At 36.3% G+C, this 20,459-nt stretch overlaps 1 protein-coding gene across 7 annotated transcripts in view; it reads left to right on the top strand.

Moving 5' to 3' along the window:
• Positions 1-20,459, top strand: part of RPS6KA3 (ribosomal protein S6 kinase A3) — a 116,857-nt gene that overhangs the window by 70,404 nt on the left and 25,994 nt on the right. For all 7 annotated transcript variants that reach the window (XM_059158694.1, XM_059158695.1, XM_059158692.1 and 4 more), the window contains 10 exons: positions 1,193-1,273; positions 2,344-2,423; positions 3,017-3,123; positions 7,085-7,122; positions 7,329-7,471; positions 7,647-7,717; positions 17,485-17,573; positions 17,773-17,837; positions 17,915-18,017; positions 20,124-20,248. In XM_059158694.1, coding sequence (XP_059014677.1) covers positions 1,193-1,273; positions 2,344-2,423; positions 3,017-3,123; positions 7,085-7,122; positions 7,329-7,471; positions 7,647-7,717; positions 17,485-17,573; positions 17,773-17,837; positions 17,915-18,017; positions 20,124-20,248 — 902 coding nt within the window. The remainder of the gene's footprint in view (positions 1-1,192; positions 1,274-2,343; positions 2,424-3,016; positions 3,124-7,084; positions 7,123-7,328; positions 7,472-7,646; positions 7,718-17,484; positions 17,574-17,772; positions 17,838-17,914; positions 18,018-20,123; positions 20,249-20,459) is intronic.

Raw genomic sequence — 20,459 nt, 5'->3', positions numbered from 1 at the left:
TTCCTGAAGAATATTTTGTTTGTATTTGTGTCTCACGGTACCGGTTACATAGAATTTGCTCAGGGAATCATTGATTGGTAAAAGAGAGCTTTACCTGTAAGATGAAACATAAATTTATCTGCCATTCCAGATTGTCAAGAATCTGGGTCTTTCCAGTTTAACCTCCCCAATTTCCATACAATTTGGTTCCTTTCTCTTCCTTATGCATGCCTCCATGTCCTTGCTTGCTCTGGCACTCCATACCTGGACTTCTCTTCTTTAGGTCTGACCTTCCCATCCATCTAAATTCCACTCCAAAAGTGCCTAACTCCACCTCTTCCTTCATGCTTTCCTACTCATCTTTTCCTTCCCTGAATTTCTTTCTGTACTACTTAATTGCTAGTAATAAGTCATTTTATCCCTTTATCATATTCATGGTGCTATAGCTACCATTTAATTAACTATCTCCTATATACCAGGCTCTGGGATGTACAGACCTTATCTCAAATGGTCACACAGCCTACACAGGTACAGTGGTGTTATCTCTACTTCATAGATGAGAGGCAATGGAGGCTCAAAGAGTTTGAGTAGGTAACTTGCTTAAGATTACACAGATCTGAATCTGATTTAACCCCAAAAAGCCTTTGCTCTTTCAGCTGCACCACATTATTTCTTCTCCCCTTTCTCTCCTCCTTCCCCAAAAATAGACCCATCATTCACCATGTCTGTCACATTTTATAGTTGCTTAATGAATGCTTGTTAAATTGAGTTGATAGGATTGGTAGGGGTTAGTAAAACCTATTCCATTTTCTTGTGTGTTTTAGTATTTCATTGGGATGCTTCATTTTTTAAAAAGTTACTCTTTTTTGGTCATTTTTTATAACTTTGATTAAAATACTTATAGATTTGATGTTAAAGCCAACATCTGATTAAAATTCTGATATGTTCTCTGTATGTATTTTTACATGTAAAGCACAGATTTTATTTATAAACATGAACAATTTTGTCTAGCTATATAATTTAGCAAAAAATACATTAAAAAATTCGAGACTCATAGTTTTATTTGTACATATAAATGGTTTTATTGGTATGTATGAAAATATGAATTCACACTTTAGCATAATTTAATTTAAAATAGGCACCAAAGAGATTTTGTTTTAAAGATTGTCTCTGAAAGCTATTGTAATACAGCCATATGTACAATATTTTGTAGTTCGAGATCGTGTTCGGACAAAAATGGAGCGTGATATCTTGGTAGAAGTTAATCATCCTTTTATTGTCAAGTTACATTATGGTAAGTTCAAAACCACTTGGAACTTCCTCCCTCCACCTGATCCTCCACTCCCTAAGTGCATTCAGATATATTAATGTACATAAATATTTGCATAAATATTATGTACATGAATAATGTACATAAATATTAGTATATATTTATATGTGTTTAACAGATAAATAAAATGGAAATTAAACCATTACTTCTTAAACTTTAGAAGCCTTTATTGCATTTATACTTATGTTTCTGAGTAATAGCCATAGGAATAGGTAATAATAATCATTGTTCTTTATTATAATAAGGATTTATTATATATTTATATATTGGTATTATATTATATAATTAGTAACAGTGTACCAGCAGTTTATATTCCATATGTGTTAGCCCAACTTTTCTTAAAAGTGAGAAAGATCCCTAATGTCAACATCCTGAAGCTTTTATCACCTTTCTTTTCCCCGAAGGTGTATATGCTTTCTCTCACTGGGTAAAGTTGTGGTGGTTCTTCGTGTAATTAAAGCCTTGTGTACTTAAACCCACATTTTTCCTGCACTTAAGTGATACGGTTCTTGTATTTTGTTTCATCGTTAAGTAACCATGTTGGGAATTTTTCTTATTGATCACATTTTTAAAAAAAGATTTTATTATTTGACAGAGAGAGATCATAAGTAGGCAGAAGCAGGCAGAAGGGAGGGGGAATCAGGCTCCCTGCTGAGCAGAGAGCCTGATGGGATCCCAGGACCCTGAGCCAAAGGTAGTGGCTTAACCCACTGAGCCACCTAGGCATCCTGATTGATCACATGTTTTAGAACTACTGTATTCCTGGGAGACTGTGGCCTGAAGAAAATGCAACAAATGTTCTAATGGTTCCATAATAAAAAACTCTGCCTTTAACATTTCCACATGAACACTGAGAGAAATCAGTGGTTATCTTCTCATAAAAAATAAATTTAGATCTATGATATAATCATTGATTTGCTCAAAATAATATAATATTCATTATTCAATAATAATAATTTGTGAATGAGTTGACCTAATGTAAGCCCAAAAAATAAACTGGTGGATTAAACAGAAATTCTCATTTCTTCATTCAGCTTTTCAAACTGAAGGGAAGTTGTATCTTATTTTGGATTTTCTCAGGGGAGGAGATTTGTTTACACGCTTATCCAAAGAGGTATGTAATTAATCTCTATTTTTAATCTATCTATATGCATCCTGTTTTAACTAAAACTTTTTTATATTTCAATATTATGTTTATTGTGTTTTCTCTAGTGGCACAAGAGTCTTAATTAGAGCCAAAAAGAATTCTTTTCCTACCTTTTGAAATTATTCTGAAAGTGGGAGTTTAAATTGATAAAATGTCTTTGTCTTTTGTCCTGCATCTTTTAGTTCCAGTTTTCAGAAGCAATAAATATCAAGGTATCCTTAAACAATTAATACTGGAAATTCAGCATGCATTTAAAAGATCAATTTTCATTTCTAAGATGTTACTGTGGTAGGGCAACAATGGCACAATCTGAATATAGATGTTACTTGATAAAATGTAAAATTATTTCCCCCATAGTGCACATTTAGCATTTAGAAAGTGATTAGTTGACTGATTTGATCAGTCAGGGATTTTTGCAAATTTCCTTTCATTAGTAAAGTAGATAAAACTACATGTGATTAGTGTGTTTATAAATTTTTAAATATTTAAACTCTAGGATGGAATTTTAAATAAAAGCTACAGACACAGAAAATAAGACAAAAAATATTATTTTATTTTAGGTGATGTTCACAGAAGAAGATGTCAAATTCTACTTGGCCGAACTTGCACTTGCTTTAGACCATCTACATAGCCTGGGAATAATCTATAGAGACTTAAAACCAGAAAAGTAAGGAATTATGCTACTAAGTTGAATACAATGTAATAAAATTATCTAAGAGGTAATAAAAAATATTTGTAGAACTACCACAAGAATTATATTAGAGTACCTATGCTTCACATTTCTGATAACACTATGTAATCTTATACTTCTAAAAATCTGCCAATCATAATATGTTATGTTTTCATTTGCATTTTTTTAAGATTTTTTTTTAAAGATTTTATTTATTTATTTGACAGACAGAGATCACAAGTAGGCAGAGAGGCAGGCAGAGAGAGAGGAGGAAGCAGGCTCCCCACTGAGCAGAGAGCCCGATGTGAGGCTCGATCCCAGGTCCCTGGGACCATGACCTGAGCCAAAGGCAGAGGCTTTAACCCACTGAGCCACCCAGGTGCCCTTTTTTTAAGATTTTATTTATTCATTGGACAGAGAGATGTACAACAAGAGAGGGAGCACAAGCACAAGGGAGAGGAAGCAGACTCCCTGTCCAGCAGGGAGCCAGATGTGGGGCTCGATCCCAGAACCCTGGGATTGTGACCTGAGCCGAAGGCAGACACTTAACAACTGAGCCAGCCAGGCGCCCCTGCATTTTTTTATTTTTAATGAGGTTGAAATCCATGTGCATATGTTTATTGACAGTTTGTATTTTTGTGTGATTTTCTGTTCATGGCCTTCATTTATCTTGGAATATTTTTTTCCTGTTGTTTTAAATAAGATACCTTTAGAATTAAGAATTTAACCATTTGACATTTATTACAAATAGTCTTTTTAGTTTGTATTTTAATTTTAACTTATTCTATTTTTACCTACACAAGTATTTTTTTCTTAGATCTACCAGACTTTTGTTATCTCTTGCATGACTTTTAGTCTTAGGAAGCCTTTTCCAATCCCATAATCGGATACTTACATTCTCATTTTATGGTTTCTTTTTTAACTTTTAACTCCATCTGGAAATTTTTTGGTATGAAGGATAGCATAGAGTTAATGCTTTCCTTCAAATACCGTTTATTGAATTTTTGCGGGGAGGTGGGGAGAGAGAAAGAGAGCATGCATGAGCAGGGGGCGGAGGGAGAGGGAGAGAGAGAATCTTAAACAGGCTCCACACCAGATGTGGAGCCTGATGTGGGGCTCAGTCCCACAACCTCAAGATCATGACCTGAGCCCCTAAAAATTTTCTTCTCCTCATCATTTCAAATTCTGAGTTGAGCAAATTTCCCATTGTTTTTGTAGTAGCAAGTATCAAGAAGCTAGTATTTGGGGCGCCTGGGTGGCTCAGTCAGTTAAGTGTCCAACTCGATTTCAGCTCAGGTCATGATCTCAGGGTTGTGACATGGAGCCCTTTATCAGGCTCTGTGCTAGGCGTGGAGCCTGCTTAAGATTCTCTCCTTCTCCCTCTGCCCCCCACCCCCGACTCACACTCACATTCTCTCTGTCTCTCTCAAAAAATCTTTAAAAAAAAGAATTTGGATATTACTTACATTAAAATGTTACGTGCAAAATTTAAATTATATATTATAATAGGAAATGATCCTTTGGGATCCTGTTTACATGATCATTTAGAAATTATTATACTTTCACATTTTACTTTCATTTTTCATACATTTTGGTTTTGGATAAGTTTTGTATGCATCCATTGTTATTCCCCAGACAATTACTAAGTTTTGTTTTTTCTCATCATTTTCCTGATTTCAAACTATAAAGACACAAAATATAATTCCTAGTGAGAATAAATATTCAAGCATATGGTCTTTAGAAGAAAAAAATTACTATAAACATATGATTAAACATAATAAAATATGTGTTAGTGTTTTATATCATTTAGTTGAATGTATTTATTGTAAACCATTGGATTAGTATTGGTCATAAAATTATGTATACAGCATGGGGCTTTCTTAAGATTTAAATAAGATCAAATGTAAGTAAGAAGTGAGATCTTTCACAGAGATGCCTAGATGACACTATTAGTTGAAGTAACATTTAGTTGTTAAATAATCCAACTATATACCATCATATAGAACTTGGAGGAAATTTCAGTTTTTAGACCAGTTGTTTTATGCACTGTAAGGGGTTTGCCACATTCTTTTAAACCAGAACTCTGTTATAATAAATATGGTTGAAAATGATTATTAGTAGTTGGAAAGGAACTTTGCCTATTGAAAGTAATACAGTTGGCTTTTTCTTTCAAAGGTAAAGGGTGGGCATGGTTATCTTAAAAAAATGCATTTGCTATAGAAGGCATAAGTAATGTTCTGTTAGCTTAGCTATGTTCTCTCTCTCTTTTTTTTCCCCAAAATTACCAAGAGTGATTTGAAGCTTTGTTTTTAGAATTGTCTTTCATGTATTTATTAGACAGAGGGAGGATAATCTTCAGCATACCTAATAATTCGCTTTATATTCTGGAAATGGTTAGTCTGCTTTGTAATTGAGCATAATTAGGCTTGTATTTTTTTTATAAGTCCCTTATGAAGACATGAAAAATAAGTCCCTACTGAATTATCCTCAGTGGTAAACTTTATTGTAATCCTATTTGAATTGATGACATAGAAAGGTTGGTAGTATTTTTGACACAGTAAAATTTTATTATAGCAAAATTTGGCTTTCATGTTTTTTTTTAAAGATTTTATTTATTTATTTGACAGAGAGAGATCACAAGTAGGCAGAGAGGCAGGCAAAGAGAGCGGAGGAAGCAGGCTCCCTGCTGAGCAGAGAGCCAGATGCAGGGCTCGATCCCAGGAACCCAGGATCATGACTCGAGCTGAAGGCAGAGGCCTTAAACCACTGAACCACCCAGGCACCCTGGCTTTCACATTTTTTAAGTTAGAATTAAAAGTAAAGAAATATCTGTGTTATAGAATGGCTTTGAATATAAGTGAAACAGTTTATTACTTGGCATTTCAAGTCAATATACTAAAATGCCTATCCAGAAATAGAATTATTGGCCTGCAGCCTAGTACTTATCCCTTCCTATAGCTTGTTAATTAATGACATTATTCTCCACTCAAGTATCTCCTAAAGCCAGAAACCTAGTGTCTTCTCCATTTGTTCTTCATGATCCATATTTAAGAGCTCACTAAATACCCTTTATTTTCCCCTCTGAACTGTTTTATGAAAATGCAGATCTGATTATCTCTACATTTCATTCATATAAACTTTATATGCCCTTGGGAAGAAGCCCAAACTATTTGGAATGCCGTATTGGCCTTTTGTAGACTGGTCCCATGCATTCAACATATGTTTCTTATTTGTCTTTACCAGGTGCTGAGCAACAAGATGAATAAGGTCAAACCTAGAAGCTCAGAGTTTACTGAGAAAGAAAGAAAACACTGGAGAGCTTACACAGATTGGTTAGGGGGCGCCTGGCTGGCTCAGTTGGTTAAGTGTCCAACTCTTGATTTGGGCTCAGATCATGATCTCCGGATTCTGAGATCAAGCTCTGTGTCTAGCATCAAGCCTGCTTAAGATTCTCTCTCCTTCTGCTCCCTGACTCTAAAAAAAAAAAAAAAAAAGAAAGAAAGAAAGAAAAGAAAAGAAAAAGAGGATTGGATAGAGAAACTAGGAAAGAATGATTGAGTCAAATACCTAAAAAATGACCAAGAAAATGACAACTTTAATGCAGTTGACCGAAATATGTGGACCCTCTGTCTGTTGTGCAAGCACTAAGGATTTTAGTTAGGCCACCTCTGCAGAAAAGCATTACAAAGAGCAACTAGAAATTAGAAAGAATATAAGTTTTAGTTCTTTTCGTTATTGTTTTCAAATGCCCTTAATACATGTTTATAAGGATTTGCCTTTGGGTTTTGTTATGTATGTGTGTCCAAAAAAATTTTTCTCCTTTTTTACCTTTCCCTTATCACAGTCTAAAACAATATTTTAGAAGAAATGTGACCTGGTGCTTAACACAGTAGTTTCAGTTCTAGGTTCTATAAGTATCTAGTGGTTTGAAAGATTTTCTGAATTTGTTTTCTTTCAGCATACTTCTTGATGAAGAAGGTCACATCAAGTTAACAGGTAAAAATCCTCATTTTATTAAAATATTCTCTTCTACTCTATATAATTTCTTTTAAAGTTGATTGTGGTTCAAATATTTAGTAACAAATTGCCTTGAAAACTTGGATTAGAATTTTTAATAAATGTAAATATTGGAACTCAAAGCTTAAACTTTAAGTGTGGAAATTATTGTAGGATAGTTATGAATTATATATTTATTTTGGCAGATTTTGGCCTAAGTAAAGAGTCTATTGACCATGAAAAGAAGGCCTATTCTTTCTGTGGAACTGTGGAATACATGGCTCCCGAAGTAGTTAATCGTCGAGGTCACACTCAAAGTGCGGACTGGTGGTCTTTTGGTGTGTTAATGGTAAGGATTGGGGTGTTTTTTGAGTTCAGTAATATGGTGGAAGTATAAATCACTTGTTTTATTATATAGCAATTTTATAAGATTTAGTTTGAAGTAAAATGATGCTTTTTTATTTTCTGGCCTTGAGATTTTATACTTCTTGACTAATACCCCTGATGATGTTGCCTTTTTGTAGTTTGAAATGCTCACTGGTACACTACCTTTCCAAGGAAAAGATCGAAAAGAAACAATGACTATGATTCTTAAGTAAGTACTCCTTAAGTACTCCCTAGTGAATATGTTTTGATGAGATTTAGAAATAAATGCTTCAAACTGAAATGTGAAATTTTATTCATTGATATTATGGCGTTAATGTTAATGTGTTTCAAATATGAACAAGCCCTGTAGATTTAGAGTACTCATGTTCCTTTTTTTCAATTCTGGGCACACAAATGTTGGAGCTTTTGGCCCTTATTCATGCCCTCCACCAAGTACAGCCAGAGACCAGGCCCCTGCCCCAAGCAGAAACACAGGGATCCAGGGCTCTGGGTTACATCTCCAAAGGAGTACTCATATAATCTTCATGTTACACTTGATCTTAGCCAAAAGGCCGAGAAGCGATAAATCTTCATGTTAATGTTAACACAGTGAAAGCTTCACCTTTAAAATTTGGCATATGACAAGGACATCAATTATTCCACTTCTCTTCATGTTGTCCTAGAGATACTAGCAAGTATAATAAGGCCAGGAAAAGAAATAAGATTTAAGGTTCAAAAAGAAGAAATAAGATTGTTCTTATTTATACAACATGACTGTGTCCGTAGAAAATCCAAATCTTCATATACATTCTTGGAATTAATAAGAGTTTAGCAAAGTTGTTGGATCAGAGGTGAATAAATAAAATCTATTTTTATATCTACATAGTAGCAACAGAAAATGAAATTTTTTAAAAAGATAATATTTGCAGTATTATAAAAAACTCAAATAATTAGGGATAAATCTCGCAAAAGTTATGTAAAATCTCTATGCAGAAAACTAGGAAATTTTATTTAAAGAAAATTTAATGGGTGCCTGGGTGGCTCAGTGGGTTAAAGCCTCTGCCTTCAGCTCAGTCATGATCCTAGGGTCCTGGGATTGAGCCCCGCATCAGGCTCTCTGCTTGGCGGGGAGCCTGCTTCCTCCTTCTCTCTCTTCCTGCCTTTCTGCCTGCTTGTGATCTCTGTCTGTCAAATAAATAAATAAAGGAAAAAAATAAAAATTTAAAGGATTGTTCTGTAAGGTTGTACCATATTCACATTATGACAGACACAGTATTGTAAAGATGTGGGTTTGTATAGATGAGCATTTTCCAATAGAAATGTAATGTAAAATTACTGTGTAATTTTAACTTTTTTAGTAGCAACATTTAAAAAGTAAAAAAATTTAGTATAGATTATAATCTATTTTATTTAACCCAGTATAGCCAAGATGTCATTTCAACATGTAATCAACAATAGAAAATGATTCATGAGATATGATACATTTTTATCATACTTATTTGTATGTGCATTTTATTTTATTTTATTTTTTCCAGGGTGCACTTTATCCTTAGAATTTGGGCTAACCATATTTCAAGTGCTTGGTGGTTGTTTGTTGCTAGTGGCTACCATATTATACAGCGTAACTATAGTCTTAATGCAGATGGAATTTAAATTTTAAGAAGTTTTTTGTGTGAAACTTGATAAACTGATTCTAATATGTAAATCAGAAAATGCAAATTACAGGGCGCCTGGGTGGCTCAGTGGGTTAAAGCCTCTGCCTTCAGCTCAGGTCATGATCCCAGGGTCCTGGGATCAAGCCCCACATTGGGTTCTCTGCTCGGCGGGGAGCCTGCTTCCTCTTCTCTCTCTGCCTGCCTCTCTGCCTACTTGTGATCTCTGTCTGTCAAATAAATAAATAAACAAAATCTTTTAAAAAAATTCAAATTACAACCACAATGGGCTACAATTGCATACCCACCAGAATGGCTAAACAATATAAAGTGCTGACAGGATGTGGAGCAGTGGCAACTTTCATCCATAGCTGGAAAGTTCTTACAACCTTTGGCAAACAGTTTTTGACATTATCTTCTAAAGCCAAACATATGTATACCCTCATCCAGTAATCCCACTCGTACGCATGCACCCAGTTTACATGTATCAAAGTACTTGTACATCAAGAAACTAGAACAAAGATGTTCATAGCAGCATTATTTGTAATGGTCAAAAAGTGGAAAATGGATCACTAGCAGTCGAGTAGATTAATAAATTATGATATATTCATAAATGAGATAGAGCAGGGGTTGACATATGATCTGTAAATATTTTAGACTTTGTAAGCCACATACACTGTTTGTCACATATTCTTATTCTTTACTGTTTATTTCCAACACTTTAAAAATGTTAAAACCTGGGTCTCTGGGCACCTGGATGGCCCAGTCAGTTAAGCCTCGGACTCTAGATTTCAGCTCAGGTCCTGGTCTCAGGGTCGTGGGATCAAACCCCATGTTGGACTCCACCCTCAGCGCGCAGTCTGCTTGTTCCTGCCCTTTGTTCTTCCCCGCCATTCATGCTTGCTTGCTCTCAAATAAAATCCTAAAAATAACGTAAAAACCATTCTTAGCTCAAAAGCCTTTCAAAAGCAGACTGAGGCCTTTGGCCCAGGGGTGCAGTATACTATACAGCAAAGAAAATGAACAAACCAGTTATATGCCGGTACTTGGATTAATTGTGTAAGGATGTTGAGCAAAAACAGTTCAGACACAAAAGAATAAATAACTATATGGTTCTATTTGTAAAGTTTTTTTGGTTTTTCTTTTCCCAAAGATTTATTTATTTGAGAGAGAGAGCATGAGCCAGGGGCCAGGAGAGGTAGTAGCAAGCTCTATGTGGGGCTTGATCCTAGGGTCCCAGGATCATGACGTGAGCCAAAGGCGGGCGCTTAACTGACTGAGCCACCCGGTTGCCCCTCTGTTCATAAAGTTTTAAAGCAGACAAACTAAAACGTAGTTTTTAAGGCCCATATGTAGATGGCAACAGCTGAGGCAAAATAAGAAAAGTGGTTAACATTGAATGATGGGTTACGGTGTTACATTTCTTGGCCACATGACTGTTCACTTTTTGGTAAATCCGTGAACTGTGTAAGTTGGTGATGTTGGGGTTGTGTAGGGTTTGTTTGTTTGTTTTGCACTTTGTTATTCTCCTCAATAAAAAATAATTTGCTATATAAGTGACTGTTCCCTGAACCTCATTACTCCATCAATCCTGGCCCCTTCTTTTCAGCTAACGAATATACTCTTAATTTCAAAACAAACAAACAAACAAAAAACAACCCTTTCTTTGACCTGGCTTCCTTTCAGCTTTCTGCACCATCTTTCTGCATCCTTTCAACAGAAAGCCTCTTTAAAGAATTGTATGTGCTTTCTGGCACCATTTCTTGGCTGCTTTTATTCAGCAGCCCATTGGTGGTTCATTCCCACCAATCTCCTGAAACTTCTCTTACTCTGGTCAGCAGTGATCTGGTTGCTTAACCCAGTGGCAGACTGTTAGAAAGGTGACTCTCTGCACCATTTGTTCACACAATTCATTCAACAGATGATTGAGGTCTTGCTACATCTATATAGGATGCAGTGTGAACAAGACTGACAGGATCTTCTGTCATCTCACAGTGCTTGCATCCTAGGGGGAGACAAGGAATTAATATTTAAACAAATGAATGTAATAACTTCAGATAATAATAGGAGCAATAGACATAATGAACCAGATTATTCTTGAAGTGTGAGGGAAGGAGTAGGGGCAGGAGCCATTTTAGAGAAGACAGGTAAGAAAGTTGCCTCTGGAAGTATCTGACACTGTTGGCCACTTTCTCCCCATTTAGATCTTCCTACTCCCATCTGCTGCCTCTGCCTCCCTAACAGTTCCTCTTTTGGTCTCCTGCTTGACCATTCCTTCTTTGCTTGCTTTTCTCTGTTTAATTATGAAAAATTTCTAATGTAATTCATAAAAATAGTGTTAATAGAATGAACACATATATCAGTCATGCAGATTCAGCAGTCATGAAGATTTTGCCACATGTGCTTCATCTCTTCATTGAAATATTTTAAGCATTCCACGCGTGCCATTTCTCGCCTACTGCAGGTTGCATCACTAGAAAGTATGGATGTTTTCTAATATGACCACACCTAACAAGACACTGCTAAGGTATCCACTAATACCAGTGATTGCATGGAACACTGGGTGTGGTGCAAAAACAATGAATACTGTTACGCTGAAAAGAAATAAAAATTTTTTTTAAAAAAGTTAACAAACAAACAAACCACATTTTTCAGGTTTTCTCCAAAACTGTGTCTCTGTAGTCCCAGACCACATCTGAACCTTTCATTTGGTTCTATTTCTCAAACTTCTGTTTTTCCAGAACACTCTACCCTGTTTTTTCCTACCATTTGCTTGTGGAAGAAACCAAGACAGTTTTATAGAATTCCACTTCAGAATTTATCTTGTCAAAAGACGACTCTAAGTACATGAAACAAAAAGCATTGAAGCCAATCCTATTGCTTACTATAGTAAGGGAGAGTAAAGCTAATCTTGATAGCATCTAAGAAGTGTAGACCACTGTTCTTACATAGAGTTTTGGGGGAAGGGTGGAGTTCAAAACTTGGCAGATTTTCAGGGCCATAAGTAGGTTGACATCATCTCTAAGAGTGGTTACTTGGGTGGGACTGATGTTGATCACTTGGCACTCAGGTGTGGTTGTTGTAGTCAGTCCATTCTTGTTTGATTTTCACAGATGAAGGAAGAGTAGTTATTGATGGGTTGATTTAGAAAAAAAGAGAAACAAACAATGTTTACCTAGGCAAGTTGTTTTGATCAGTTAAATGACTTTAAAGCCAGTTCTTTTTTTTTTTTTTTTTTTTTTTTAAAGATTTTATTTATTTATTTGACAGAGAACACAAGTAGGCTGAGAGGCAGGCAGAGAGAGAGAGGAGGAAGCAGGCTCCCCGCTGAGCGGAGAGTCCGATGCGGGACTCGATCCCAGGACCCTGAGATCATGACCCGAGCCGAAGGCAGCGGCCCAGCCCACTGAGCCACCCAGGCGCCCTTAAAGCCAGTTCTTGTGGCTCTTGTTAACATGGTTACACAACAATTAGTCTTTTCCTAGGAGGGTTGAAATTGTTTTATTTTCCTTGTAATATTGTTTAACTTGTTCCTTTATTGCATTTCTCGTTCAGCTTTTTTTTGGCAAGATTATTTCATAGCTCATGCTGCACCCTATTGCATCACATCAGAAGTCTTAGAACACCTTGTTGGTCCACTTTAAGTGATGAGTTCCAATAGGTACAGCTGGTCGCTCTCTTGCAAATTTCCCTGGCAGGGTTTCATCTAGTGTTTTCAACCATTGATAATCATTAGTTGAAACAGTTATTCTATTAGGGATTCAAAAACCATAATTTTTCTATTGCTTTTATTCCTACTTCACTTATTAGTTGGTATTTCCCAAAACAGTGAACTTTCTCTAATCAATGAGGGCTCTTCAGTTACCTTGAAATAAGGGTCAAACAAGAAAGGCAGAATAGGGACGCCTGAGTGGCTCAGTTGGTTAAGCAGCTGCCTTCAGCTCAGGTCATGATCCCAGGGTTCTGGGATCGAGTCCCACATCGGGCTCCTTGCTCGGCAGGGAGCCTGCTTTTCCCTCTGCCTCTGCCTGCCTCTCTGTCTGCCTATGCTCACTCGCTCTCTCTCCCTCTGTCTCTGACAAATAAATAAAATAAAATCTTTAAAAAAAAAAAAAAGAAAGGCAGAATAAATGTTTGATTCTTTTTTTTTTTTTTTTTTTTTTTTGACAGACAGAGATCACAAGTAGGCAAGAGAGGTAGGCAGAGAGAGAGGAAGGGAAGCAGGCTCCCCACTGAGCAGAGAGTTCAATGCAGGGCTGGATCCCAGGACCCTGGGATCATAACATGAGCCGAAGGCAGAGGCTTTAACCCACCGAGCCACCCAGGCACCCCTAAATGTTTGATTCTTAATTTCCAGTTGTCAGAGCCCTGATTACCTCCAGTGGTGATGGTGTCCAGTGAGTTGGGTTTTATGTTAGTTTTGACTTTTTCTTATTTTACTATAATGAATCTAAGGGATATAATAATCAGTGTGATTCAGCATTTACAAACAATTGCATTCATTATTTTTAATGCTCAAATTGTTCTTTTTCTGACTACTGTTTAAATGTTCTTGTTCCCCAGGGTTTCATTTCTTTTTTTTTTTTTTTTAATTTTTTATTTTTTATAAACATATATTTTTATCCCCAGGGGTACAGGTCTGTGAATCACCAGGTTTACACACTTCACATTTCTGATATGCTTTTCTTCCCTTCTGTGCTCATTTTCCTGGCTGACTCCAGTCTTTCCTCTAACTACTCTCAGCATTTTAGTTACTCTCAAATTACTCTTTCTTACTTTAAGTTAACCAGGCATCAGACCTGTATTGGCATTTAATCACCAACATAGCTCTCCAAAAACATGATATGTATGACTTAACATTTTAAATTTAAATTTATCTGTTTGGTATTCTTTTTTTCTTGTTGTATTTTCAATTACCCTCATTTTTTAAAAAGATTTATTTATTGGGGCACCTGGGTGGCTCAGTAGGTTGAGGCCTCTGCCTTCAGCTCAGGTCATGATCCCAGGGTCCTGGGATCGAGCCCCGCATCGAGCTCTCTGCTCGGCAGGGAGTCTGCTTCCCTTCCTCTCTCTCTGCCTGCCTCTCTGCTGACTTGTGTTCTCTGTCTGTCAAATAAATAAATCTTTAAAAAAAAAAAGACTTATTATTTATTTATTTGACAGAGAAACACAGCGAAAGAGGAAACTCAAGCACGGGTGTGGGAGAGGGAGAAGCAGGCTACCTGCTAATCAGGGAGCCTGATTCAGGGCTCGATCCTAGGACCCTGGGATCATGACCTGAGCCAAAAGCAGACGCTTTACTGACTGAGCCACCCAGGCACCCCAGTTAGCCTCATTTCTAAGCACCCTATTTCCCTAGCCAGAAACCTGAAAATCATTCTTGATTTCTTCCCCTCTCTTGTACTTGCAGGTATTAACCAAATTTGCTCTTGAAAAGTTTTTCAGTGTCCCAGGCTTTCCTTTACACTGCATTGCTTATAGTTCTCAGACCGTGGTAGTCTCCTACCTACACTACTGAGTGAAGCTCCGAAGTAAAATGCCTACAACTACTACCACTTCCTACTCCAGATTAGTCTATACTAACCTCTGGAGTTACCTTGTTGAAAATAAATTTGGTCATGTTAGTCCACCATTGAAAGACCTCTGCTGGGGAGCCTGGGTGGTTCAGTGGGTTAAAGCCTCTGACTTTGGCTCAGGTCATGATCTCAGGGCCCTGGGATCAAGCCCCACATCGGGCTCTCTGCTCGGCAGAGAGCCTGCTTCCTCCTCTCTCTTTCTGCCTGCCTCTCTGCCTACTTGTGAACTCTGTCAAATAAATAAATAAAATCTTAAAAAAAAAAAAAAAAAAAGAAAGATCTCTGCTATATCCTTGTTACCTAATATGGCAGTATTTTCCCAGATTTGTTCAGTAGAACCCTAATTCTACAAGATGTGAATAGGTATTCTCTGAAAAAGACGTACTAGCAGCAAACATTTAGAAAAATACTGATTCTTTACTTTAGATTTCTAAGCCTTTTGTATGCAGTGCATTTTATTCTGTGTCTCCAAGAGGGATATTATAGATAACATTCCACAAATTCATTAGATCATGAAGTATTTTTTGGTTGTTGCTGAGTATCTAGAGAAATTAAAGTTCTTCAGTAAGATGTTGGGGGAATGCGGGCCAAGTGAATAAATTCTCAATCTTTAACTGCATTTAAGGCCTTTCATTCTCTCATGTTAAATTAGATATCCCCCTGGGCTGCCTGGATGGCTCAGTGGGTTAAGCCTCTGCTTTCAGCTCAGGTCATGATCTCAGGGTCCTGGGATTGAGTCCCGCATCAGGCTCTCTGCTAGGCAGGGAGCCTGCTTCCTCCTCTCTCTCTCTCTCTCTCTCTCTCTCCCCCTCTCTACTTGTGATCTCTCTCTGTCAAATAAAATCTTTGAAAAAAATTAGATATCCCCTGCTATTGTCTTTGTTTTATTAAATTAATTTATTATTTATTTTCAGAAAAACAGTATTCATTATTTTTTCACCACACCCAGTGCTCCATGCAATCCGTGCCCTCCATAATACCCACCACCTGGTACCCCAACCTCCCACCCCCCGCCACTTCAAACCCCTCAGATTGTTTTTCAGAGTCCATAGTCTCTCATGATTCACCTCCCCTTCCAATTTACCCCCTGCTATTCTGTTAGCAGTCTTTCCATATGTCCTTCTAAACTTGCCTCTTCACATATCAGGATTATCCTCAGGTTGTCCATCTCTATCTTCTCCTATCTTTATCTCTGTACCCTCAGCACTAAGGAATAGCTGGCACATTGTAGCTCACTAACAACTCTTGAATAATAAATGGATCTGTTTCTGAAGTAGAAATTTCTCTGCTAGCCATTTCCCCAGCTGTTACTGTTTTCGTACTTATAGATAGTTTCCTTAATGTATAAGTTAGGGGAAAAAATAAAATTATATATTAAAGCTGAAACTGACCTTCAAGCTCATTCAAGCTAGTGGGTTTCAGACTGTGTGCTGTAGACTCTTAGAAGTTCCATAGACCCCTTTCCCACCAGCTCTTCTTCCCTGTAGGATTGTTAAAGGGAATGGGAGGAAAACATAGGTATATGAAGCACATGTTCTTTTAGCAGTTTTAAATCATGGATTTCTTAAATTCCTTTTGAAAAAAAGGTTCCAAGATTATAGTTTGGGAGCCATTGATCTAACGGTCTATACTTGCTTATAAAGAAGTAGTAACAGACCCAAGGGGATTGTCTTTTCCCAAGGTAACAAAGTTCTTAGTAGCAGTGCCAGAACTAAAACTCAGGTATCTGACTCTCACAGCAGTGTTTGTTGCAAAATTTATAAAAATGGAAAAGTGTGTTAGAAAATTATGGACTGGGGTGCCTGGGTCGCTCAGTCAGTTAAGCGTCTGCCTTCAGCTCAGGTCATGATCCCAGGGTCCTGGAATCAAGCCCCATGTCGGGCTCCCTGCTCATTGGGGAGCCTGCTTCTCCTCTCCCTCCGCCTCTTTCTCTGCTTGTAGTCTGTCTCTCTCTCTCAAATAAATAAAATCTTTTAAAAAAGATTATGGACTAAAATTCTATTAAGTGTCCACACAAAAAAACTATACACAAATGTTCATAGCATCTTTATTTGTAGTAACCCAAATGACACAAGTGTCCACACAAAAAAACTATACACAAATGTTCATAGCATCTTTATTTGTAGTAACCCAAATGACACAATCCAGATACCCTTCACCAGGGAAATAGATAAACGAATTGTGGTACAACTATACTGTGGAATATTACCCAACAACTTGGATGAATCTCAGGGGAATTTATATTGAGTAAAAAAAAAAAAAAAAGATTACACACTTTATGATTACACTTACATAACATTCTTAAAATGACAAAGTTACAGAAATGTAGAATAGATTTGTGATTGCCAGAGGTTAGGAACTATAAAGGGAAGGAGGCAAGTGTGGTTATAAAGGGACGTGAGGTATGCTGATGGTATGAACTCTTCAGTATCTTTACTTTGGTGATGGGTGCAGCAACCTATACATAAATATGGTAAAAGGGCATAGGACTAAGCTTACACACACAGTGAGTGCAGTTAAAACTGGAGACGTCTGAAGGAGATCAGTGGATTGTACCAAAGTCAGGATTCTGGTTTTGATAGTGTACTATGATTTTGTCAGATGTGACCATTAGAGAAAACTGGGTAAAGTGTACACAGGATCTATATTATTTCTTACAACTTAGTATAAATCCACAATTATCTCAAAATAGAAAGGATTAACAGTTTTAAAATAGAACACAGATACTGCCAAAAAATAAAATGTTATTATGTGGATTTATTATTTAGAGCCAAGCTTGGGATGCCACAGTTTTTGAGTCCTGAAGCCCAGAGTCTTTTACGAATGCTTTTCAAACGAAATCCTGCGAACAGATTGGGTAAAATTTGTAATAAATTTGTTTCTTTTGTGTGTTTGTTGATCTTTGGGATTTTTTAGTGAGGGGAGGTGGGTATTTGTTTTTGTTGTGGAATTGACATAGTAGTACATATATTAAAAACAAACACTAAATTACCTATTCCTCCTTGAAATAAAATTACCATTTAATCAAAAGTTTTAAACCATTTAATTTTTGATAGGTGCAGGACCAGATGGAGTTGAGGAAATTAAAAGACATTCATTTTTCTCAACAATAGACTGGAATGTGAGTATACAATGAAAATTTTCTTGAATTTTTTTGTATTTAATGCATGTCTAAATCTCTCTTTTTTTTTCCACCAGAAACTGTACAGAAGAGAAATTCATCCACCTTTTAAACCTGCAACTGGCAGGCCTGAAGATACGTTCTATTTTGATCCTGAGTTTACTGCAAAAACTCCCAAAGGTAAGGAGAAAATGTGAAAACCTAAATGTAACACATATATATGACTCCTAATGCTATCCTCATATCTGCCCTGTGTACCGTATCCCTGTTTCAATAACTAGAAAATTAGTAACTCCTTTACAACATTTTATAGCAGTTAAGATCCTTGTTAAATCTTTTAGCAAATTAGGTTGTACCTTAAACTTTGATACTCTTTATGTGAAAAATTTCTTTGGTTGTGCGTTCATTTACCTGTAGCTATTTTTACATGAAAGACTCTTTGGTATAGGTAGTACTCTTTAAAACTCTGATATTAGGTAGAATTCTGGAAGTACTTGTGAAGTTCAAATCCAAAACATAAACTTTACATGAGGTGTGATCATTTCAAAATGACTCATATCCTGTATCATGTTTTATCCTAAAATTGCATAAACAATGACTCTTCTAGAGAAGTTATCTTTGAAATGATAATCTGTATTTTATTAAATTAGTATGTGTATGCATGTAATTTTGTGTTCTGCACTCTAGTACTCTCTCATTTAGGTGTACCAGACCCCAGGTTTATCATTGACAAGCAAATAAAAAGTGTATTTGCATATATTTTCTATAGAGTATGTCATTTAAACCTCACTATAAAGCTTTCCAGTCAATATCCTCATAATTTATGTTAAACATCGATGGATTTTATTATTTTTTGGTAAGACAGTCTTAGAAATTTCGATTAATATGTAAAATTTTATCAAATACATGAACAGTGATATGCATAGAATTGATGATATATGGTCATGTTTTACTTTGCTTTCTCATTACAATTTGGCCTAATAGAGGAAAAATGTCAAAAGAGAGCAGTTCTGTATTGTATTCTACCCAAATTGGTTCTCTTAGCATAGTTCTTCAGTATAATACTGTCACATTGATTTAAAATGCACTTATCAGTATTTGTTGCTGAGAATGTCAGGCTGATGTTAAAAAAGAACTTTATGTGGAGTTGATGTTTAAGTATATTGCCTGTTTGGTATTCGCTTGTGCCTAGACTTTATAGTGTAATTATAAATATTAGTATGCTTAGTTCTATGTTTATATTTATGAATAGCATATTTGTTATGTCTTGTTTGTTTTTGTAATTAAATTTTTAAGTATTTTTCTATTTTTGTTAATGCCAGCAGATTCCACACAAATAATTTGAGTAACCATACGTGTCATGTCATAAAATATATTCTAAGGAGTGCATACCATGATTGTCTCAGAAATTACTTTTATTCCTTATATATATATATATGTATAGTATATATATATAGTAATTTTTAACTTATAGTTTAGATTTCTAGATTCTGATGTTTTATATATTGAGATCACTAGACTAAATTTCTTTCTTCTAAATTATCTGTAGGGGAATCTTGTATCTCCCCCTCACCAGGAGCCATAGCATTGTTAGGTTATCATGTAGGGTTGCACTGTTTAATATGGTAGCCACTAGCCATATATGGTTATTTCGATTTAAATTAATTAAGATATAAAATTTTGTTTCTCAGGGCACCTGGGTGGCTCAGAGGGTTAAGCTCTGCCTTCGGCTCAGGGTCCTGGGATGGAGCCCCACATCAGGCTCTCTGCTCAGCAGGGAGCCTCCTTCTCCGCCTCTCTCTGCCCGTCTCTCTGCCTACTTGTGATCTCTCTCTGTATGTCAAATAAATTAAAAAATCTTTTAAAAAAATAAATAAAAATAAAATTTTGTTTCTCAGTCACACTAAACCACATTTCAGATGCTTGAGAGCTGCATGTGGCTACTGGCTACCATATTGGACAGCACAGGTAAAGAAAATTTCCATCACTGCAGGGAATTCTATGAGACAGTGCTAATTTAGAATAACATTAACCTAGTAATTTATTGATTTATTATATTCTTCAATGAATTAGCTATTTGGGGGGCTCAGAGGAGATAGGAAGTTAGAGTTGTGATACCAATAAGCCATCAGGACAAAGCTGAGAGTTTTCACTGAGTTATCCTGGAAGCCCTGGATGCCTAAGAAGTAGAATTCCAGAATAAGTGAGAAAGGTCATACTGTCAACAGTTCTTCCTTTAATTAGATTTAGAGTATTACCTTCTTAGTAACATATTATTTTTTTCAGATTCACCTGGCATTCCACCTAGTGCTAATGCACATCAGCTTTTTCGGGGATTTAGTTTTGTTGCTATCACCTCAGATGATGAAAGCCAAGCTATGCAGACAGTTGGTGTGCATTCAATTGTGCAGGTGAGTGAATGTATAATTTAAAATTTGAATTGTTTTAAGAAATAGTTCACTGTGTGAATAATTAGATTTATCTGCTGATTTTAAGTGGGCGGCTTAAAATATATTTTATATCATTGATCTTGAAAATTCCTTTCATATGCCTCTAAAGAGATTAAAAAAAAAAAGAAAACTGTGCCTGGGTGACTTAGTTGGTTAAGCATCCAGCTCTTGC

Source organism: Mustela lutreola, chromosome X (assembly GCF_030435805.1).
Source record: "Mustela lutreola isolate mMusLut2 chromosome X, mMusLut2.pri, whole genome shotgun sequence".
Taxonomy (NCBI): domain Eukaryota; kingdom Metazoa; phylum Chordata; class Mammalia; order Carnivora; family Mustelidae; genus Mustela; species Mustela lutreola.
The sequence above is the reverse complement of the archived record's forward strand: the minus strand, read 5'-3'. Positions and strand labels throughout refer to the sequence as shown.